Below are 25,146 nucleotides of genomic sequence, written 5' to 3'. Positions count from 1 at the left end.
CGTTTGTATTCATCACTTTACTGCTTTAAGGCGTCACAATCAAAAAATGGAGAAAAAGAAATGCATAATGGAGGACAGTGAAATGATGAGTCAACTTAATTATTAATCAATTAATAGACTTGTTGGCATTAAAGTAATACACACAATAATGGTCATAAGGGAGACACTGCAGGCGGGCAGAGAGATACTTTATTCATCCCCAGTCAGAAAATGAAATCCTATTATCAACAAGAAACTTCCCCAGTGGTTTACTGACATTAAAACAATTATTTGTTTGCATTACAAGTTTTCTAAAAGGTTATGTTTAAATATGCAAATGAGGCATCATCTAATGGTAGATGGTGGATTGAGGAGAAATCTACAGACACAAATAGACAAAGTAGTAACAGTTTTCTTTCCACTAGTCTGAAACAAAACATGTTAAGGAAGCAAAATAGCCCAAAGTCTCAGAATTGACCAGTGCATTAAAAACTATGTTTTTCAAAAGTGTCTCGCCTTTCAGGGGTTAGTTTATCGTAATTCACTTTATCTCTTTGTTTAGAATGTTTTAAAGCTGGCATTTGAAATCTTCCATACCAATAATGGGACCATGCATCAGTGTTAGTGTTTAACATAGTTAAAGGTAATCATTTTACACTGCAGGTCATTCCCATATTAGACAGGAGGAGGGTGTGGGGGGGGGAAGACACCGTAAAGGTTTCATTCATTAAGTCATTGAGGTGCCACCGACACAGTGAATCATAAACCCTTTTCCCTCACAGCTTTGACCTTTGACCCCGGATGTTTCCATGGCTGAAGAGCATTCTGGAAGATGTTTCCGTTGTTACTGTTTGACTACATGATGACGACATACGGGAGGAGACAGGAATGGCAGGTGAAGTCTCGGTTTGCTACACGTTTCTATCAGCGAGCTGTGCGTCTACTTTCATACGTGTACAATCAGAAAAGGGAGACTAGACGAAGCAAATCCTGATGAATCCGTCCGAGTGGCCCCAGGTCAGTTGTACATGGTCATCTGGAGCCACTGGAACCAATCAGAGAGCAGAACACGTTTAGTTTAAACTCACCTGGTTTAATGGCAAACAGTGATATCTACACAACCGTTCAGTGATGAATCTCCTGCCACAAAGCTCGATTGATGTCTGAGAGGACGACTCTATGTCTGAATTGCCTTTCATTATTTTAGCTATAGGTTTGTAGAAGGTTTTGTTTAGTACATGGAGAACAGAACTCTGAACAACGGTTCAGTCAGACTGACAACAGAAAGAGACAAAGATCCTCTGAGCAGCAGCTGAATAAGAACAGAATAAATCAGTCGTTGGAGAAACAAACTGGAAACTTAACATCAAAATGTGAGCAGATTTCAAACAGGAAGAGCTTCCTGTTTCAGTGTCAAGTGTTTAGAACAAGCTGGAATATCAACAGGCAACGTGTTGCTTTATCAAAGCTCTTCTTCAAACTTCACAGTAGAAACAGAAGGTTAGTCTAGAGTTAGCACTGTTGAACATCAGCTGAACTAATCCCAGTTTAAACCTCTTCAGGTCCCACAGAGAGACAGACCCACTCAACATGTAGAGCCCAGATGCACCATTCATTCTTCAAAACTATTGCAAACCTAAATTAAACATTTGGCGTCTGAATTATACAGTATTTATCTGTTAAAATAGTCATTAATGAAGTAAAGAAGAAAAACACCAAGATAACAGCTGAATCTGAACTTTGTATCGTTTACCGTCATGTTTGACAGCTTTAATAACCAAACTGCCATGTACAGTAGATATTAAAGTCACTTTAAAAGTATTGATAAATACCACAGCTGCCACCTCCATGTTTGTATTTCTTTCATAGTACATAAAGCAGATGAAGAGGAAGGAGTCCTAACGAATGCCCGTACCTGTCTGTAGCTCACAGTTATGCTTCCCATCCCCACCACGTCGTACGCTTGGAATTTGTCTGCAAAAAAAGAGGACAGCGAATATTAGAGAAGCGTTTGAACTAAGATGGGAAACATTGAAACGTTTTCCCGCCTGTAGTGGCAGGTGTTTGGAGAAGCTCTTCTATCTGTGTAAATGTTTCAGAACCCTCTTCCTCCATGTCCCTCCCTTACGGATCGTGCTCTCCAGCTTCATCAGCAGGTACAGGAAGCCGGGGTAACTGATGGTCACGTCCGGCTCCGTGTACCTCAGTCCGACCAGCTGCATCATCAGATCGTCCACCATGATGCCTGGAGCCACGAGACACACGGGACAAACCAAAGGCGGGTCAGAATGAATCCTCCATCGTTTGACAGGTGCAGCGACAAACAAACATTTAGACGGATTCAAATCCACATGTGTACAGGCAGCGCTGCAAGTCCGGCATTCAAAAGGTTAAGTAAGTATTACAAAAGTAAAAGTACTTAAAATAGCAAAAGTAAAGGTCTTTACAATGATACCGTATCATATCCTATTAGATCGGATTATTATTACTATAACAGTGATATCAATGTAACCCTTAACTATATCTTGTTTTCTACGTAAAATGTTGATCAGAAAAGTAACTAAAGATGCTAAATGTGGTGGAGTGACAAATACAAGTATAAAGTAAGTCAAAGTTGTGTTTGAGTACAGTAGATCAAATGTACTTTGTGTGTGTGCGGTTATACAGCAGGCTGTTGTAAATGTGTAAGGCTAAACATATCCTAAATGAAGCATAAAGTATGACTGATTTTAGCTGTTGAAGAGGTACAGAGAGGTGGTCTGGCTCCCCCTGCTGGTCACACACGGGTTGTTTTCTGACCGCTCTGGAACCTGAACAGTTCACATCTGTACTGGTTTTACACATTGACTGAGGAATGCACTAACTGTATTGGTGTGGCTGTGTGTCCTCAGTCCTACCTGCTTTCCTCAGAGCGGGGGCCACCTCTTTGTACTCCAGGTGTTGTGTTTTGTTCTTGTCAAACATCAGGAAGATGTCCTGAAAAACACGACACCCCGTCTCATCACAAAAAGGCTTAACAATAGCTCCATTTCTGAAGAGAAGGATTTTGTCCAACTGATGAACACATGGAGCAAGTTTGATGATGGTTCTCAGCAGCATCAATGAACGAGCCAACATCTGCTCTCTAACTGGCCCAAGTCCTTCAATTAAAACCCCAACAAACTGTCGTTTCATTTGACAGATAATAGGTATTTATTACATATGCACAGAACATTATAATGATGTAAAATGTTGCTAATCATTTATATACTCTAGAAACGTGATGAATATGTTTTGGTCTGTCTGGTATGAAACGGTTGATCATTTTGCAAAGCTAAATAACAAAAGTGATAATCTCACCGTCCACCTCCTGATCTTGTCCCACAGACACTGGAAGTCCAGCCAGTTCAGCCGAGCGTTGTTTTGTGTCTGAAGAAAGCCCCGAGGTCAAGGACATGAAACCAGACAAATGCCATCGAGCCTCAACAGTGACTTCCCTTTTCTCTTTCTTTTATTTTATGTCAGTCAGACAAACGGGGGACAAATTAGACAGACAACGGTGTGACGAAAATGACAGACGTTAAAGAAAGAAGGATTATTTTGTGGGCTGCAGTTTGTGATGCTTTGCTTTACACACAGAGGCCTTTCTGTTATTTAGCCGGCCCTCGTTGGTATAAAGGGGATGGACAAAATAATAGTGAGCGCTTTTTTGCAGAACAGCAGCTGTCACCAAGATGTTTCATCAGGTAGATAACAAATAACAAAGTGCACACGTACTTTACTTTATGTATATGTTTGTTAATATTCACAGATGTAGAGGAACTGTAGAGGAGTAATAGTTCACTGTAATTCTTTCTTCTAACTGCTAAAATATCATAACTACATGGCTCTTAATGTGAGGTTCCAGGGTTCAAGTTGATGCTCAGGCGAGACAGGTTTTAAGTTTCCTTGGAGCTGACAGAAGTAAGTGTTCCTCAATTCCATCTCATGTCCAAATGTTACACATAAATATAGTAGTACACCGTTGTCCAACGATGCACAAAGAATGCACACAAAGAATAAGGCTCGTTTGAGATGAACCGGCCCTCATCTGGATAGTGGATCAGGCGGCAGAATGCTGTCAAGTCTGTCAGTTTCCAGCATCCTTTAAAGAACAGACAGGAAGTCACAGAGAGAGTTACATCCTGTTAAATCAGATTTGTAGGCTGGTTGTAGTTTACAGACTACGTTCTGTGAGTTTATGATGGTGTATATGTGGAAACGTACTTGCATCGGATTCTTTCTTTTATTCTTTATTCTTCTGCTTATTAGTATGAAACTCTTATCGTTTACCATTTAGACTACATGTAATTAAACACAGGCCATATTAGATGAATGATTTACTTATTATTGTTGTCTGCTTCTGGTGTTTTAAAACATGTCTCGCCTGAACAGGAACTTGAAACCTGGACCCTCGGATTAGAAGTCTGACGCTCTGCTGTCTGAGCTATTTCAAAGGTATTATTGTGGTAATAGTAAATAATCACAATACAATTGCTCTCCAACAGTCTTCATACATCTACTGATGTTTTAAAAGCTCTCTTTAGTGCAGGGGTGGCAAACACCCGGCCCGCGGGCCGAATCCGGCCCGCCACGTCATTTTATGTGGCCCGCGAATCCGCCAGCAAAATAAAAAAAAGTAAAAAAAAAAAATGTAAAAGTCAGACTTGATATAATTTATAATTATCCTCCGCTCTCTATATCGCGCACGGCGGAGTTCCTCCCCGATTAAATGAGTTTGACACACCTGCTTTAGTGTTTCTCACATGCTCAGTTCTCTGAACTTGACATATATTGAGAGGGTAGGTAGAAGTAAAAGGGAATTCAGAGAGAAACAGGAGAAATGTTTGTTGAACAAAGAGAATGTCAGCTCTCAGTCTGTGAGACTCAGTCTTGTGATAGATAATGACAGATATGATACAGGTGATGGACATGATGTTACTTTTCAAGGATACGTCCATGAGGACCACCAGGCTCTTGCAGTGCTCCAGGGCCAAGTACTTCTCACTGCCGGCCAACACTGAGCACAACAAGTGAGACCGTTAGTGGACACTTTAACATGCATGCATTGTAGATTGTTATGTTAATCGGTCGGTTTCAGTAGAGGTGGCTGTTGGACCAACAGTGGTGAAACCAAACACCACTGTGTTTCATAGACATGCAATAGTTCTATCAGTTTATCGCAAAAATAAAAAAAAAAAGCACAGAAATGTTCTTTTGTTAAAAAGGAAGCTGTGATGCACATCCTTCTCTTCTCTTCATGTCCCATGTTTCTACAGTAGCCCAGAATGGACAAACACGGGCTCTAGATAGGGATGAGAAGTTTCAGTTGGTTGAAATCTGCAACCTCGCCACTAGATGGCGCCAGATCACACACACACACACTGGCCCCTTTGAGTACAAAAATAACTCCGGTCAATTGGCTGATTCACTGACTATTTAGTGTGGTGACCTACTGGAAAAAAGAATCATTTTATACACCTCATGAATATGTTGTTGTAAAAAGATCAAAAACAAAACATACGTTTTACCTACTTCTACTACTACCCGAACACACCACAGTAAACATATATATATATATATATATATATATGTATGTATTAAATCCTATCTATATTACAGATTATTCATTTTATAACTACTGTACACCAGTGTACCCACAGTATCATCGTTTATATTCTATTCTAATTAAATAGTATATATATTATATTTCCTATATTATAACATCTGCACTATTTTATGTTTTATGTCTTAGATTCTCTATTTGTTTTAAGATTAAAAGATACAGATTTTGTTTGAGCTCAGCAGGTGAAACTAAAGGAACGGAATGCTCCAAACCAACCAGCTCTGTTTTCAGCAGCTGTAGATGTCTGTCATGGTCCCAGACGAAGGACCACTGTAGACCTTATTTTGCTTTGCTGTTCCCGTGAAAATCCTTCACTGCTGCTTTGCACGCAAAAAACATTGAGTATGACGTGTAACAATCCTTAAGGGCGTTACAACTAATTACTGTTGGAAGTGAAAAGAGAGAAAACAAGTGAGACAGATGATCGCCACTGACCTCCTGCCTGTATGACCTCGGTCAGCAGGTTGTAGAGGTGCAATGGTTTGCAAAGCCCCTTCAGATGACACAAAGCAGGAAACAGTCACTACACAAGACAAACATGTCAGTGCAACACACACATCAGTCATTGCATTGGTATGAAACTGCTGGGAGCAGCAGAAGGGTGGGGTTGACTTACTTCTATATTGGACTGCAATATAAGAAGTGATAGTAGTCGTCGTGATGTCACCCCATTGATTTGTGGACTGCGGTTTAGAAGATGCGAGTTCGGTATTTTGGCGCCATCTTGGTTTTTTTTGCAACCAGTGAACATAAGTGGCCATATTTGGACTGCGGGGGATTGACGTAGAGACGTCGTGTACGACTCTGGTAGCGGAAGCGACCTGTCAATCACTGTGTAGCCCCGCCCTAAATGATACTCCGCTTTATGGTCTGTTTGACTCTAAATGGACCATCATTTACTAAATGAACATCATGCTGTATGCTTGAAACTAGAGATTGAGACCATAAACCCATGTTTACAATGTTTACTGAGGTAATAAATCAAGAGAGAAGTCGGTTAAATTTCTCATCAACTTCTATAAAATGGGACTTCTTCCTGCGATCAGAGGAGTCGCCCCCTGCTGGTCAGTAGAGAGGATGCAAGTTTAAGGCACTTTCTTCAGATCTGTGCCAAGAAGCTCAGAAAACATCTTTTAAATTAAATATTGCGGTTGTCTAAACTGTGTGGGGGACAATCTGCCTTCCTCATGTGCCACCTTGGCTTGACTCGGACGAGTCAGCCCGAGGTGCGTCTTTAACTGACGATGCGCTTGTCTTGAGTCGATGACATTTAAAAGCAACGGATGTGTTAAAAGGAGCGGATGTAATACGGTAATAGAACCATTTTGTTCCCTATAAATTCTTCACAATAAAAGTCCCCCATTCTTTAGATAATTGGAAGCTTTTATTATGAAGAAGCAAAATATGGAAATGTTGTGAAAAGCAACTTAAACATCTTTTTAACCTCGACCCCTTTTTTTCTAAAAACAAGCACTTCTAGTTTGATGCGCAATCACCCTAGCTGCTCATTTTGCGTCTATTGGTTACTCTCGTTCAACACTGGACCCATTCTTCTTTTTTTTATTGTTGTCCTTTGGCATACACAAATTGCTTTTATAAAGTCTGGAAACATAACTTTAATTTTTAATTAATCTGAGCCAAACAACATTTGTAGGAATGCAATCGGATTTGGACAATAGAAGAGTTCTGCACCACAGCCAGACAGTGCGAGAAGGTGAATGTCTCCACATTAGAAGGTTGCATCATCAGCGTAGCTACGTAGTTACTATCGACTACATTGTTACCACAGCAACCCATGCAGATAGCTTGCTGTCTGCACACACATCCAAATTACTTGCCAATAACAATGCGAACCGTCGGTCTTAAATGATTTGTTTCTTAAATTAGATTTGCCTGCAGTCTGAACATAATAACATGGGACAATAGGGTCCAGGCTGTAGAACAGCGAAGTTACCCAAATGAAAGCGATGATGACGCAGCGAAATAAAGCAGATATCTCACCTTGTTGCAGTGCTTCTTGAACAGCTGTTTGGTTGATTTAAGTGAAGGAAGAGCAGCCTGGTGAGGAAATGAAAGCTGCAAGAAGAAAACACAGAGCCTCCATTCAGAAACAGGACTCAAACACATGCCTCCTGTACAACCTTTCAACCACATATTGAAGTTTTCTTTATGTGTATCTCCTTTAAAAATACGTTGCTTAAATATACTAAATACACTCTCAAGTGACAATATTTTGCACGTATTCCCACGTTTTATTCTTACCTTGATACATTGTCGATGTAAAAGTTCAGAAAACTCAACGTGTGAGAAACACTAACAAGAGGTTTTCAAACATCAATAGTTTTGAAAGTATTGAGTTTGCGCAGAGATAGAGATTTTTGGAAAAGATTTGTTGCAGTGTTACATTTAGCAAGAAGAGCCTGGATAGCTCAGACGGCAGAGCATCAGACTTTTAATCTGAGGGTCCAGGGTTCAAGTCCCTGTTCAGGCGATATTGGTTTTAAAACTATAACAGGGAAATCAGTCAGCAGCGTAAGCTTTAAAACAAACAATACTAAATGGTGAACAGCTTGATTGTCATATTTAATGCTTTGTGGGAGATTTTCTGAGCTCTTACTTTCCGTCATTTCTATTCTAGAAATGAATCTATGCAGCTGTGTGAGCAGCTATTATATTTTCTTTCTGTGCTACGCTTGGACGTGACACGGAATTGAGGAACAGTGACTGATGTGAAGACAGAAGCAATGCAGCTTTCTTGTTAGTATCTGCAGACCATATGTAGATACATATAATATTATATATGTGTACTGTACATTTTTATACTGTACATTCTAAGATAGAATTGCAGAAACACTGTCCTGCCATGTACTAGCTTTCTAAAATTGCTGTCGCCTGAACAGGGACTTGAACCCTGGACCCTCAGATTAAAAGTCTGATGCTCTACCGACTGAGCTAAAGATATCCAGGCTTCAACTACAGTCTGTCACAGTAGAAAAAATAATGTACGACTGCTCCTCAACAGCCATCACATTTGTGAACACACTTAAACCCCAACTGAGCTATCCTGGCATCGCGGACACTGTCTCACATAAAAGCTTCTGGGACTTTTATCTCCATCAATGGTGAATGTAGCTGGAGCCCACTCCACTGAGTATTTGTTTAGTGACTGATTTGTCTCATACCTCTTTCAATGGAGCGTTGTCGAGTGGCGGTTTGCCGGCTGGACTGGGAAAAAACAACAACATTAAAACCATCACTCTTATGATTAAGAGCCCTCTGATGTTTCTTAATCTCAGGTCGTATTTTTGCCTCTTCACCTTTTCAAACTTGAAACAGACGGTTTAAAGGTGTCTGATGGGTATCTTTTTTTTGTTTTTTACTTTCTAAACTCTGTCTGAAACAGATTGATCCGTGACTCACGTGGCAGCATTGCCCTGCTCCGTCAGCACCCGGAGGAGGAACGCTCCCGCCTGATTGGCCTCGTGGGTCGAAGGGACGATGATGTAGCGGCCCGGCGGGAGGGAGCCGCGGAGCACCACCTCCCGGCGCGAGGTGTAGTTGGGGCTGCAGAGGACCGGATGGAGCACTTTCAGGTCCTCTGGGGACAGGTGTGTGTTCTTAGGCTGGGCCTGGAGGGAAAGCAAACACTGAGAACACGTGGATACACAAACTACTGTGTCTCTCACTGTGAAACGTGTCTCCCTGAACAGAGACTCGACCCTGGACCTTTAGATTGAAAGCCTCATGCTATCCAAGCTCTTATGCAGCACGAGCAGAGATGGGCAGTATTTCTATTACTTGTATTTGAAATACGTATTTCAATTACTTTAGAGTATTTTGTCATTTGTATTTGATAGGGCCGATTAAAAATTTAAAAAAACAGTTCACGAGTTCAGTCTTCAGATCTTCAAGTTCAACGGATTATCTGTCAAGTTAAATATTGTATCTGAGTGTGACAGATGTCAACTAGCTTGATGTATAACTTGTGTCTGGGTCTGGCTACATAGCCTATTGTATATACATGGTGATGGTTATAATATCAAGCTAGCGATCGATGCCAACATGCTAATGATGCTAGCATGCTGTCTAGGCTAGTGCATAGCCAGTGTTTAGCAAGTTAGCTTATCAGTCGAGTAGCTAGCTATAGGAAGAGGGAGATTGGGAGCTTGTATGTCATATGTGATGAATATTTTCTTGTTGATACAAAGCCAAAGTTTATGGGCTGTTAAGTTCCATTAATAAAGTTGTTGTCTTTTAATAGCTTTGCTTAGTTACACTGACAGTCTGTGACTGTTCTTCCTGTTTGTGGGGTTCACCAGAGCTTTATGTACATTATATAAACCTGAATGCTCTGCTATACCACATTGTGAGAAAATGGAAAATCCAGTAAAAAGTATTTCCTATATTTTAAATACAAAATACATGTATTTTGTTACATTTTCTGGCACCAGTATTTTGTATTTTGTTGTAATACATTTATTTGGGGGGTATTTTGCATCAAAATACATTTTTGATGTATTTTTGCCCATCTCTGAGCACGAGGTATTAGAGACATTCTAGCTTCAAAACAAATGAATACGCTGCTTGGGCAGGGGTGTCATATTCAGAGAAAAGTGGTACATTTACGAGATTACAGTGGTTAAGTAAGAAACTGAAATTCTCTGCGATGAATCTGAATTTGTTGTGTTTGTGAAGGAGACACATCACTCATCACACTGCGCTCAAGCCAGCAGTCACTCGTGAGATGATTAATGGGAGGGGAAAGAAGAAAAACCAAACTTGTGATACATAAATCTGTTCTTGGTTTTTGGCTTTCCTTTGATCTTAATATTTGTCCCATCGACAACTGAGGCATGACAAGGAGTCCTGACTACACGTTTCATTCTATGTAAGAGTTTGCAAGTAAAAAAGTTTGGAAACCACTGGTTTATCAAGTATCAATTTAACATTTAAAATGTAATATCTTGACCTGCAGAATAACTGCACCTGTAAAATACTTCTGTGATAATTAAATCAATTAATAACTGACATGTGTGTCGTGTCTGTGTGTGTGTGTGTGTGTGTGTGTGTGTGTGTGTGTGTGTGTGTGTACCGGGTAAATATGCAGGGCTATAGCCAGGTTAACGCCGCTACGCCTCTTGTGTTTCTGCATCAGAGCCAAAACAAAGGAGCAGGTCTTCTTAGCTGTGCCGCTGTCTACCTCCAACAGGGTGAAGTAGTACTGAGGGTTCTGCCAGAACAAACCTGGAACACACACACTTTGTTAGTAGTACTACACTTTATACTGCGTTCCTCAGCAGTACAGCAGTGTGAACTATTTCCCTCCTTCGTTTCTCACTATGAGAACAGCTGATCACCACAAAATGCTTCAACTGCCTTTCACCTTTCTACTCACTGATTTTAGATTGATACAACATGCATGTAGGAGTAAATTAAGACAAGCAAGGCTCTTCGCGTGGACGGCCATTGACTCATACTCAGTCAGAGTCACGCTAACACTTGGTGGGCTGCGGAACGATCAAAACGGATCTTAAAGTTGACATAATGCTACTTTAACTAGAAATGTTCAACATGGTTAATTCCATCTCATTCTACGAGATCAGCGTACATCTGCCTGGAAAACAACGAACTGACCGACATTTACACAGTATCTTCATGTTGCAAATGAAGCTCTTAAGTCAGGACATTGTTTTGAATCTGATACTGATACGACAGTGGCTCACTGGGTACAGCGGGTCATCCGGTGACCACAAGGTCGGAGGTTCGATCCTGAGCAAGACGCTGAACTCCTAACTGCTCCCCGGGTACCTGTCATGGGCAGCCCATTGCTCCCTACTGTAGCGCAGTCATAGGACAGCAAACCTCCTGGAACATCTTAGGTTGAACAGACAATAAAGCTCCTCACTCTGACACTCACACATGTGAAGTAAGACAGCTGCCATGCCTCGATTTCACCGTTCTACCACATATAGATTATTTAATTTAATACTTTAACTTCAACACTATATCATGTCTTAGATTCTCACTTTCACCTGCAAGATTGTCATCGTCAGTGACTGAAGAGAAGTTACAGTGATCAAACACAGTGTGGCACCAATTTGTTACCAGACCAATGAACTTGTCTGAGCATGATGAGTCTGCAACTAATACATACACAAACACACCTCAGTGGCCGGGGCTTAAAAAAAGGAGGAGGGAGGGTTATGACTCCAGCACTGTACACACAAGGTAAGATACCACAGGCTTTACATTTTCAAACAAATGCTGCTGTGCAAATAAGCGCCCGAGGTCTGTTTGAACAAAAAAACAGGTCAAACACAATTACCTGGCTCAGATAAAACATTTTAGTTCTGTTATTATGAAAAGGTTTATCAACACTGTAAATGTGCTGGAGTTAGTTGTCAGATGCCATGTGTCTTCTTACCCCATTGGACGGCGCCTCCCGCCGAGATGCCTGGCACCCAGTTCCCATGATGCATTACGCAGCACCACGGCAGCACGGTGGACCCTGGTTTACTGAGGGCGTTAGTCAGGTGACACACCTCCATCGTCTCAAAGTGCTGTCGGAAGTCTGACACCGACATCCTGATGGAGAGAGAAATAGGCCAGTTATAGATGCCTCGTGATGGCCAGCAGGGGGCGACTCCTCTGGTTGTATAGAAGTCTATGAGAAAATGACTCTACTTCTCTCTTGATTTATTACCTCAGTAAACATTGTAAACATGAGTTATGGTCTCAATCTCTAGTTTCAAGTCTTCTTCAATACAGCATGATGTTCATTTAGTAAATGATGGTCCATTTAGAGTCAAACAGACCATAAAGCAGAGGATGCTTTAGGGCGGGGCTACTGTGATTGACAGGTATGCGGCTCCTCTTATTTGATAGAACTCCTTCGCGCTCCAAATATGGTGGCTTTCTTTTCTAATATTCAGTAAATATTATTCAGTAAAATGTACGATCAGGACATCAGAATTTATGCTTTTCTCGTCTCTGATAATGTTACATTGTAAACAACCAATCAGTGTTTAAATTGACAGGAGGAGAGCTGGTAACCGTGGCAGCACCACGCCTCATTGCATGCTTTTTTTGACAAATGAGAATAAAAAGCACACGTGCGTGTGACAAGGCAGTGGATAAGCCGACTTGTTTTCCCTCATTGTTCGCGTTGCGGTTACGCCTCGCATGTCAGAGTGTTGTGTTACACGTCACAGAGAGCACGCTCAGATGCACAAACTCACCAGAATTCCCCGTCCTCCCGTCTCACTCTTTGCAGCCTTTTCTGCTCCTCCACGCTCACTATCGTCCACTCTGGACTGCACAGAGACAGAGCGACACACACACACAAGTAGAGAGAGGAGACTTTCATACATACGCCAAAAAGCAAAACAGGTCAATATGTATTTCAATATGTGAAGTATGATGATATTTGTCTTTTTGAGACATATTTAAGTATTATCTGTAAATACAGATAAATGAAGCTATGACATCAGTTAATATGCATAATTATTGTCAGATTTTGAAATTTCACGCCAGATTTGAGGAACTGTGACAAAGAAAGGCAGACGGAGAAAAGGTGACAAGCGTGAGAAACAATGTGTACAGTGTATGTATTTATATGCATATACTCTACAACTGTTCTCAATACGTATATAAATATTACATTACAGTTTACACATTTTACTATTACTCACTAGGCTACCAGTCTATTGCTTACTTTATATTTTACTTTACATAATGTTGTATTCCTATGTTTAGATTCTTTTATTCTTTATTTATTATTTTATTCATATTTTCAGTGGTGATTGAGGGATTGCCTCCATACGGCTCTCAACATGGCGACAGTTGAGAGCCAACAGTGCTAATAATAAATGTTAAATAGTAAAATGTACTTAAAGCACATCCTGCATGATGTGTAAAAGTACACATCTTGCAGGATGGCGCATTTCAGAATAATATATATTAGATTACTGGATTATAGTTATTGATGCATCAAACAATTACAACTATATATATATACTGTATATGTATATATATAAAACTTGGACTGAGACAGGCAGACAAATGCAAATGCACACAAACAGAAAATGTGGCATAGCTTTAGAGGGAAAAATGTGATTCCTCTTCAAATAAATTGAAAAGGTGAATGTGTGAATACTCACCCTTTCAGGTCGCTCCAGGGCCCCTCCCACTCTGTGTTGCCCCAGGGGTTGAGGAGCCGTACTAAATCCTTGGTGCCGTGTGCCGTGTTCACCTGGTGGAGGAGGACAAACACAGAGAGAACGGGCCAACATGAATGCATGCAAATCCTCCACTTACATTTCCGTTGAGTTCAGAACTTGTAGCCTCAGTAGAAGGAGTTCCTCTCTTCCTCTCTGAAGTGCACACATGCGTCTTTTGTTGTGATCAGACTTTTTTTATCCAAAGCATGCTGCTACCAATATTGTTTTTATACATAGTATAATAATAATATTTTGGACGTTATTTTGCTTAAAGTCAAGCGAGGCTCTCCAAAATAGGAATGTTAATGGCCATAGTTAATTACCTCTTCTACTGCAGTCAGAGAGTAGGCATGTCTGAACATGATCCCCAGTTCATCCCGTTTCTCCAAAGGACCCTGAGGGGAAAACAAACAACACATCCATCAACCGGCTGTCAGGACAGTTTCTCAGCGGCTTCCGGAGATTTAAACTAGATGCAACAAGTCGATTCCTCCAGCTTCCACGCCACCGCTAACCTCCTCCCCGTACCTGGCAGTTGGCACAGTTGATGAGCGCTCCTTTAGCCAGCAGGTGTCTGAGGAAGGCCGGCAGGTCTCGAGGCAGCGAGGAGATTTTCAAAACCTCAGCCACCCCGCCCGTCATATCCACCATGGCCTCGTGAGGGAAGCCCATGTCCAGAGCTCTGTAGCCACCTTTCAGCCTGGGACAAAAGACACAGTGAGGACAAAGAAACATCAGATAGATTCCAGGTGGTAAACAAACAGGGAAATAACTGGAAAAACAAGGTCTTATTAGGAATAAAAAGGCTTGTGAGAGAAATGTTTTCTCTAAGAAAACATGACAGGTGAATATAGGCGAACAAAGAGAGTTTAATTCCTAGAAATTGGTAAATCTGTTCCAGTATTGAGGATGTACTTTCCAGTATGTTTGAATTCCATCTGGTAGCATAGAGGGAAAAGTAGGAAGAGAAGGACTTCAGGATGTCACAAATTTAAGGAGAGACCTGCTAAACATTGTATTATTGTTGTTAAAACAATAAATATATTACATATTTTAACAGAGAAGTGTCACCGGCTCATTACATTGAAATTGATGAATCCCCTTGTGAGAATAAATGATAAGCACTCTGCACATTACATTTCTTGTGTACAAGTGATTATTTCTGGCCTGATCGACAACAAAATGTCAAAGAGTTCACAAAAATAATGAACTCTTTTCCCCCTTGGTTTAGAAATGAAATATCTTTTCAAGGTGCAACTGACCCTTCACTAAGCCCCCGCCACCCGCCTGCTACTCCGATAGGTGTGAGAGCTATAGAGCCCACACCGTCACTAACTGCACTCCCTGAAGAAATATGATCTCATTTTCTGGAAAAACGTAAAAAGCTATTTCAGAGAGAAGCAGACAGAAGGGTCTGCAGTATGCGTTTAATGAATATTATCCAGGATGTCCAAGTGATTCAGCAGTGAAAAAAGGTTAAAAAGATAGAAGCTAAAGCTACAGATCACTGTGTTAAAGTGAACCACCACATCACCTGGAGATCCAGACAGAAGACAATGAAATGAAGGAACACTGATCCTGTAAAGGCCGGTAGGTATTTATAACAGCATGTATAGCTTCAGTAGCTGGCGTAGCATAGGAGTGCTAACGCAAGTTCATGATGTGTAATGCACTCTGCTAATGTTAGCGCCACAGGTTTTTACATAGAAACGCAACTTTTTAGAAACGTATATCTCCTTCACTATGACACAACAAACTGTAAATCCACTAAACCAGCCTGAAGAGGAAGAACATCTGAAACGACTGCATGTGAGTCTAGTGTGTGATAATGACCCTGGTCATAGGTGGCCGATGCTACGCTACCATTGGCCAGTCTGTGTTGGCGGGCGAGAATTAGCGAAGGTATTACTCTCACATTCTAATTAAGAGAAGGTTGATCTCATTTTGCATCCAAATGAGGTAACGATTTCTTCATGACACACACACACACACACACACACACACACACACACACACACAGATTGACAGAAACTCACTTGGCGTAGGCCTTCTCCAGCAGGGAGCTCCAGAACTCCTGTCTCTGTGGGGAGCTGAGGTAGATCAGATTGTTGTTATGAGTCGGCAACAAGTCGTCAATCCTCACTTCCTCCCACTGACCGTACTGCCAAAACTACAGTGAGAGAGAGGGGGGGGGGGGGGGGTCATCATAAGTGGCCTGCTTTCATCACGTTTACAAAGGCCATACAAATAATATTTCAATTTCAAACACTTTCCAAAATCTATCATGCTGACTTTCTTGATGAAAGCTACATTATTTTGTCAACAAAAGAAAAGAAAGATTAAAAAGTTTCTTTTTGTCACTGTCCTTGATTATTTTAAACCCCATGTCTGTATCACACTACAACACACGTTCCAGTGAAACAAAAATAAATGTTCCCAGTTTAAACTGTGTCCCTGTGTTAATTGCTCATTTATCTGTGGTTTGTAAGCTAAATATGTGTAAAAAATACCAGTAAAAAGGTTTTCTCTTCTGTTAAAGAGTTTCAAATGTTTGTTGACTCATCCTGCACTCAAAAAATTCATCCTTCAGGCGACTTAGAGGCGATGTGTATTTGGATATGAGGGGGCAAATATTTTTCATTTCCAAATCAATGTGGTTTCAGTTAAACTCATTCAAGGGAAACTTTGCCAATTTTGTAACCGGCTCTATCACTGCAGCGCGGGCAGTACATGCAGATGAACGTCCGCCGGATGACGCCAAAGGGCCAGCAGAGTTTTGCTGGCCACTGACATGGTCATTGAGGTAAACCGGGCGCCGTTCAATCTGCATGTAATGTGACACAGAGCCGGTTAAAACAACGGCAAAGTTGCCCTTTCATCTCCCTCCATCCTCCTGATCTAACAACAGGGGATGGAGGTGTGTGTGGAACTAACAGTCTTCTGTTGCTCCGTATCGTACTCTAAGCCCGACTACTTTTTACTGATCCTATCCAATGCGAAGGATTTGATTTGAATCCGTTCCGTGACTGTACACTGCTGAAATATATATGTTTCACTAAGAAATACGTTGAGGAGCTAAAGACGCTCGAACTTCAGCTCCACTGGGACTTTAAATGTCGGCTTCTGGAGACTGACATTCATCCGTGCTGCACAAACAGGAGCATGTTGGGTAACGTTCAGCTATTTACCCAGAAGGAGAAGAAACCCTTGTATCCGTCTTGGAAACTCTGTTCTAGAGGCACGACCTTCTTGAGCAGGACGCGATGCACGGAGAGAGACGCGATGGCAGAGAGCAACCAGCAATCATCTGAAGGAAAAAGGAGGTTTGACAGGTAGGTCAGGTTATCAGGAGGGTGAGTCATTTAAAGACTGCACTTCACCACAGAGTGCCATGAACTGTTTTGTAAGTTTCCACTTTAGAGGCTCCACAATACGCAGATGTCTTTTGACACAACAGGTGCATCCTCTGTGGAACCTCAGTTTCCCATGATTCATTGTGCACTAGCTAGATTGATTCATGGTGCATGCAGTCAGAAAATATCACATGACCACTTTGTATTTATTTGGGAGACAAATGTGAATCAGAATCAGCTTTATTGGCCAAGTATGCGTGCACAAACAAGGAATTTGACTCCGGTTTTTGCACCCCTCTCAATGTACAGTTAATAGACAATAAGAACAGTTGACGGCAAAGCTGAACAAATAAAAGTTAAAACCAAGCTCACACTGTGCAGTTCACTGTACTGTTCACACAACACAGCTTGCCGTTTTGTAATCGGGACTCTTCAAGATCTTTCACTTGGAATCCCAGATGAGGTCTTCAAACTACGTTTTTTCACGAAAACACAAGCGAAAACGGGTCGCTCGCGATGGTAGAGCGGGTCTTCCATCAGCGGGTTTCGATGCCCGGCTCCTCCATGTCAAAGTCACGTATGGGAACCACGGATTAATTACACAGTTAACCATCACAGTGTGAAATAACATTTTTCTTATCATTATAATTAGTTATCCGCCAATGTTCAGTAAAATATGTGATCAGGACATCGACATTTATTGTTTTTCTAGTCACCAATCTCTGATAATGTAAACAACCAATCAGTGTTTATTAAATTGACAAGTAGAGAGCTAGTGAACGTTAGCACCACCGCTAACAGCAACAGGTTCAGTTCAGTTACATTGTGATGCGTTCAGGCTCTGTTCAGTGAAAATGAGAATTGGGCGAAGGTAAATTATACCGTTATAATGAAGTGTTCACATGTAATCTCGTAAACTGTATTGTTGATGAGAAACTTGAATAAATACTATAAATAAATAAAAAGTTATTAAAAGGACATTTGACAAGATTTGTTTTAATTCATATAAAAACTATCTTTTATTTCCTTATCATTTAAATTGTGTTTTTATGGAAAACATTTTTTTTTTTTTAAAGCTAGTAAAACAAAGTCAAAGTATAACATTTAGAATGTTTGATGGTTTACAGACTTCAGAGTGGTTGGAATGATTTTTTGGACAAAGAAATAAATCATGTGGATGTAGACCAGCTGCTATAATCAAACAACAATGGGATCTGTATCTGTCAATATGGATCATCAATGATCGGCAATTAGTACCAGCGGCAAAAACTGAATGAACGTGAATGTGATCTCTAAAAGTTATATTCGCTCCCTTTTCTTTGTGCTGATCAGATCCGTGACTCTGATCCGGAGTACGATCCGAACCGTGAGTTGAATGATCCGTTACACCACCACTACGTGTATATATAATGATTAACCACTGGTAGATAAATCTAATGAAGTGGACCAGTCAAAAGCAATCCACTACCGGATGTAAACAGTTGTAAACTTTCATGTTTGTTCTTGTTGGCAGCCTGTACCAAATATTTATTTTATTGGCAGGACATGAAGTACGAGTCGTACCCATGTCACATACAAACAAGACGAAACAATTAAAAAGTACTGGACGGTAAACTCACATGACCTTTTTAAAGACCACCAATAAATATATCACCATTCATTATGCAATTCAACGTTAAAAACGTTTCTTTTTACTCCACTGTCTTGTGGGGAGAGTGTGCCTCGTGTTTTTGTGGACTCGTCGTGTCTAACAGACTGTGTTGTGTAACACCACAGCGGCCGTCTACTTACTGAGCTTTCCCTGGCGGACGTCCAGGTGCGTGGCTCCGTTTACGATGAACTGAGGCGACGAACAGAGCTCCTGGAAACAGAGAGGAGTTTGATGACTGGTTGAACAAAAAATAAAACAGAGGAGGAGGAGCGGGAGGAAACGGGAGAAGACGGGAGAAGATCTGATATTCTCGAGTTAACAAAAACAAATCAGAAACAGCAGCATGAACTAGCCCCCTCAGGGAAACCTTCTCACAAGACTGCGATAGTTACAGTAACAAACTTGTAACTGAGTGTGTTTTGAATGCAGCCTATCGCAGGTTGACCTGAGCTGCTCTGTCATCACGAGGCTCGATGACGACGGCACGTGTTTGTGTATCCAACAACAGCCTGCATACACGACGCTTTAGGCCTGCAGGGAACACATGGAAGGCAAGGCAAGTTCAAGAGAGGAGGAAATAGAAAATAAAGGGCCGATTTTTCTCTCACCTTTCCTGTCTATTGGCTGTACTATCAAATGAAAAGAAAATAATCTTTAAATATGGAAAATATTTCCATTCCATTTGATTTTTATATTGCTGTAGCAGTCCTGAACTGTTTTTGTTACTGGTTCAACCATAAAGCACCTTGTTTTGTGTTCTAGTAGTTTATTAGTTTATCTAGGAGTTCATAGTGCTCTATGAATAAAGTGTATTATTATTATTATTATCATTACACTCATCGTAGATTAGCTCATACATATAATAGATACTTCAGGGACACCTTTTGCGTGATCGTACTTTGTGGAGGCGACACAAAACAGAAGTGACAGAGATACATCGGCGATTGTTCCATTATGAACGGGTGACCTATATAAACGCTGAAGAGGGCGATGATGATGTGTGCAGTACAATCTAAATTGATATGTGTGTGTGTGTGTGTGTGTGTGTGACAGTCCACAGTACTAGTTGAACCGGATTGATGTGAATCCTGGAGACGAAGATTCTGATGTCAAAAGATCAAACTACGACTCCGACATATAGAACATGATTGACAAACTTCTGGTGTTTGTCTTTGAATGTCATTTCATGTTAGGTAAGCAGATGGACTCGTGCCAAGATGTGGTAAGTCTTCACAAAGAGAAGATAGCACATCAAACACTCGACGAATGATGAGTACGCCATTATACAGCCTAATAACTTTCTTTCTAAACACTGACATATCTTTTGTTCTTTTGAGAAATCATAGATTTAAATCTGTATTTAATAACATTTGACAACAATAAACGATCTGTCATGTGTGCGTTAAGATTAAAGGCACACCTGCCAGCTGTGGATGAGACGGACCAGTTTTGAGGCGTTCTTGTTGTTTTGTTCACCCCAAGGACAAATAGAAGATAGAGAAACCTACTGATTGAACACAATATTACACAGTCTGGAAAATACTGGAAAACATCTTCCTGCTCTTTAATAAAACATTCAGCCGCGTAAAAACTGCCAATTGCCTTCTTCTACCACCGCTGCAGAGAGAGAGAGAGCTGCTTTTATTTCATGTGGACATATTTACTCAACAAAGGTCCGGTTTAATGACATGAGCAGACCGAGTCCTGCCCTCATTTGTGAGAAGAGAAGGTACATTTCGGTATATTTAAGAACAAATATGAAGTGCTTGTACTTTGAGTATTTCCATTTCATACTTTTAACTCCGCTACATTTAACTGGCAGCTTTAGTTACTTTTCAGATGTTTTTCCTCCCCGTGAAAACCACTTATCTCCAGATGTGTTGATGTTGAATGTTTGTGATAAACGGAAGGATAAGGTGTTCCTTTATGTGTTTATGAAAACCCTCGTACTTCCTCCTACTGAATAAACTCCTTAAAAAGCCTCTTGGATCAGCTGGAAAATGCATCGTCACAAAGCTGAAAACAGGACTGTTTATCTTTTCAGAGATACGAGGTTCTCACAGGACAGAGACGCTATAAACATGTGATGATCTAATAGAATCTGATGCATTGATGTAGATTAAACTAACCATCAGGATATAAAGGAGTTCAAATGCAACATACACATGAATGCAGCAGTGATGTGAATCCAGAAACATCATATATTAGTAAAACACTGACAGAGAACATTTAGTTGCACCATTATTACTTTTACTTTAAGTACTTTTAGTACATTTAGCTGATAAAACTTACATACTTTTACTTCGTACCATTTTGAATGCAGGACTTGTAGAGGAGTATTTTGTCAGTGTGGTATCAGAAACGCAAATTCAGAGCATACATATACGTAGCTGTCAACATGGTGACGACTGAGCCAGCGGCTTGCAGCTAACGGCGCTAACGGTGCAGACGACAGTGCTGACAGCTCACAGTGTTTACCTGAGGGGGTTACAGGAGGACGGGCGCTACGCTTTCCACAATGACGCCGTCGGACGGGACGGCATAGTTGGCTGTAACCCGCCGCATGAGAGCCGTGGCCGTTCGTGCAGGAACATGCACTAAAAGCATGCGCCGCCGGGCCGCATATGTAAACAAAGCGTGGAGAGGCCCAGATTACTCAGTAGATTACTGCTCAGGTAGACATTACTCCACTATATCTTTACAGAGATATATATCAATGCTCTGAATGTTGTATAGTGAACCCTTAAGTGAAGGATCTGAGTACTTCTACCACTACAGTATATTGATGGACAACACTGGGCTAACATCTTCCTTTCCCTCACGTTGCCCTGCAGGCCTTTGTTTGTCTTTATTATACCTCCATGTGATTGGTTTGAAACGCACCCATCTGCAATTTTTCCTCTGTCATGTATTGAACAATATTAAATAACTGAGGTAGCTTCCCCAGTTAGGACACTGGAGCATAAAACCCCCACAGGTTTACATTCGGAACAGGACTCTTAACTGGTATTCATAAATGCTATGTCAGGTGATCCCGGTGTGACTCACTGATAATAAATGGGATTTTATGAGACTGTTACGTCAGTTTTCTAGGAGCTCCAACACTCTGCATTTACCCACAGTATTTACCTTTAAAAAAGCCTGCTATTAAACTTGCTGCAACATTCCTAAACAAGGCATAAAGTGTGTGTATTTGTACACCTCTGAGGGGTCGACTACAGTGTTGGTGTTATATTGCTTTAAGGCAGGGGTGGCCAACCCGCGGCTCCCGAGCCGCATGCGGCTCTTTGCCCGGTTTCATGCGGCTCTTACGTTCATATCGAAGTTTGTATTTGTGTTTTTTTAATGTGCGTGTTCGCTTCGCTTGAGTTAAATACGGTATTTTCGTCAAACGCGCATGTGCGGCCACAGATTACGTTCCTCGTCGACCCATTTAACGCCGAGACGGACTGTTTGAAAGCCCCGCTAGTCACAGATGAGGCTGCGGCTGAGTTGGAGATGATCGATCTTTGTGAGGAGGACCAACTCAAACCTGCTTTAAGGGACGGGACCATTGAGTTCTGGAAAAGTGTGCCAATGAAAAAATACCCCAATGTCAAACGGGCTGCGCTTAAGATACTGTCAATGTTTGGGTCAACATACGTCTGCGAGTCTGTGTTTTCTACCCTGAAACACGTGAAATCAAAGCATCGATCTGTTCTGACTGACACCCATGTGAAAGAATTGCTCCGAGTGGCAACAACGGAATACAAGCCAGATTTGAAGAGGATTGTTCAAGGCAAGGAATGCCAGAAGTCCCACTAAGTAACATGCATAGTAAAAGAAAAACACTATTGTAAATTATTATATTTTTGTTTGTGGACTTGGTTGAACTGAGAGTTTGTCTGTGTGAGACAGTGTACACAATGTTCATTGTTGAAAATGACTGGCCTGTGGTCTTAGGAGTCAATTTCTGTCATTATCATGTTGGTGTGTGACATTTACAATAAATCTGGCTGAGCAAAGGTATGTGTGTGTGAGGAAGGGATAGGGTGATGTTCATGTGTGCCCATGTGTATGATGTGGCTCTTTGCGGTAACACAGTAAAAAATGTGGCTCTTGGTCTTTGACTGGTTGGCCACCCCTGCTTTAAGGCTTAATAGTGAGCCTCAAGTTCATTCGGACTGATCACTACAGTACAGAGTTATACTGCAAAAGTGAGTGTATTAGTACTTTATGTGAGGATGTTTTCATCCTGCGTGGTTTGTTCCTTATAGTAACTTCAACCATGAAATGCTAGTTGTTTGCTTTGGTGCTTTATGGTATATTGCACATAGAGTTTCTCCCTATAGAATCAAAAAGGACAAAGAATACCGTATATTTGTAATAAGGAAGCCTTCACTCGATGACAAAATAAAGTATGACTTTAAGCTTTCAGTTTTGTCAGTCAATATTAAAGGTGTAGAAGTACAAAGTAGCATAAAATGGAAATACTCAAGTAAAGTTCAAGAACGGCAGAATTATGCTTAAAGTCACAGTGCTTAGGATTTGATGGCATCAAGCAGCGTGACCATAGATCGTAGAAGTGGACGTAGTCATTGTGACGTCACTCAATTGGTTTGTGGACTGACGTTATGAAGCCTCGAGTTAGTAAGCCCGCCCTAAAGCATACTCTGTTTTAATTTATGGTCTATTTGACTCTAAATGGACCATCGTTTACTAAATGAACATCATGCTGTATTGAAGAAGACTTGAAACTAGAGATTGAGACCATAAACTCATGTTTACAATGTTTACTGAGGTAATAAATCAAGAGAGAAGTAGAGTCATTTCCTCATAGACGTCCATACAATCGGCCCGGAGGCTCCCCCGCTGGTCAGTAGAGAGAATGCAAGTTTTAAGACACTTCCGCACTGGTCTCAGCGGAGGTTGCCGCCTGGGTTAAGGGGACAACATGAAATTGATGGCTAGACTCCCCCCTGTCTCCCCACGCCCCTCCTCCCAAGATTCAAGCTCACGATTGGTTGCCAGGTTGAGGACACTGAACTGAACGAGCAACGGACTAGCTCAACATAATACTTTGAAAATGACAAGCAACAACGAGTCCTACACCAAGTTGATCAGACAATGTATATGTTTGCAAATTATAAAGCAGCCAATGTGGATTTTTTATAACTCTGTCAATGTTAGCTAAATGCATGACTGCCTATGTATACAGTGGCCTAAGCTAAGCCTGTTATCCCAAATAAACTTTTCTAAAATAGTTTCTATTAGATAAGACAGATAAACAGCTAGGATGGGCGTGAGCAACGTTATGAGTATGAGTATTTATTCCAATTCTGACAATAGTTCCTCGGGATGCCACACACTGGCCCTTTAAAGTACAGTACAGTCCAGTTAATGTACTAAGTTACTTTCCACCACGCTCCAACAATGTAGTATATACTCAGTGTTGGTGTACTTAACAGGGTTTTACCTGAATTGAGAATTACGAGGCGTAAAGTACAGAATAGTACTTCATCATATCAAATGCAACCATTCAAATGCTGTTTACATGTCAATGCATCAACACATCTCTCTGTTGACACATGCAAATAAGAAGGCCTAGATACCGGAAATGTACATTGTGCCACTAATATTGTCTTACTTTTATTCTAATCATTTAAAAGAAGAAAAAAGAAAAAAAGACAGTGGATGTTTTTACATATAAAAAAAAAGTTAAGAAAAAAAAACGTAAGTAAAGTACAGAAGCAGAGGGTTTAAAATATACTTAAAGTATCGAAGTCTGTAATATTTAATGCAACATTTTTATTTGAATCTGCAAAGGAACTAAAAGGTATCAAAAATACATATAGTTCAGTAAAAACTACAATATTTGCCTCCAAAATATAGGCCTAGTGGAAAGTAGAAATAGTCAAGTAAAGTACAAAAAGCTGCTCAAAAGTACATGTACTTGGATACATTCCACCACAGCAGAAGAGGTACAGAAGGTTTAGCCTCCATCTCTTTCTTTACCTTTGGTCGTTTCCACTTGACCCCGGCCTGCATCTCCAGCTCTCCCAGGGGGAAGTTGTAGTCCACGAACAGCCCGTCCCGGCCGACCGTGATCACGTCCTCGCTCTCCGGCGACGCGGGCCCGGTCGTCAAGAGGTCCGCCAGCCAGCTGCGGGACTGAGAGCCGAGCAGCTCGTCGGAGCAGACCGAGTCCACGTCGTCCTCCGGGACGGAGCCTTCGGACGACACACTCAGCGACTTATTCATGTCGGAAAAGCAGACACGCGCTCTCTGAAACTGAGCTTTCGACTTTCTGCCCTTCACTTA

At 41.1% G+C, this 25,146-nt stretch overlaps 1 protein-coding gene across 1 annotated transcript; it reads right to left on the bottom strand.

Annotated features, from left to right (window-relative positions):
* On the bottom strand, positions 1–25,146 carry LOC306701013 (calpain-9). Its single transcript, XM_079166218.1, has 20 exons — positions 24,841–25,146; positions 18,987–19,056; positions 17,031–17,149; positions 15,879–16,012; positions 14,371–14,542; positions 14,166–14,237; positions 13,783–13,874; positions 12,862–12,936; positions 12,048–12,208; positions 10,716–10,867; positions 9,044–9,252; positions 8,806–8,848; positions 7,625–7,699; positions 6,059–6,116; positions 4,953–5,017; positions 3,319–3,387; positions 2,877–2,955; positions 2,108–2,224; positions 1,895–1,953; positions 1–1,024 (listed from the first exon to the last, which is right to left on the bottom strand). Exons 1-20 carry the CDS (start codon positions 25,084–25,086, stop codon positions 998–1,000), a joined length of 2,094 nt encoding a protein of 697 aa, XP_079022344.1. The 5' UTR covers positions 25,087–25,146; the 3' UTR covers positions 1–997.

This window comes from Pholis gunnellus, assembly GCF_910591455.1.
Source record: "Pholis gunnellus genome assembly, chromosome: 9".
NCBI classification, from domain to species: Eukaryota; Metazoa; Chordata; class Actinopteri; order Perciformes; family Pholidae; genus Pholis; species Pholis gunnellus.
This window is presented reverse-complemented; position numbering and strand designations above follow the sequence as displayed.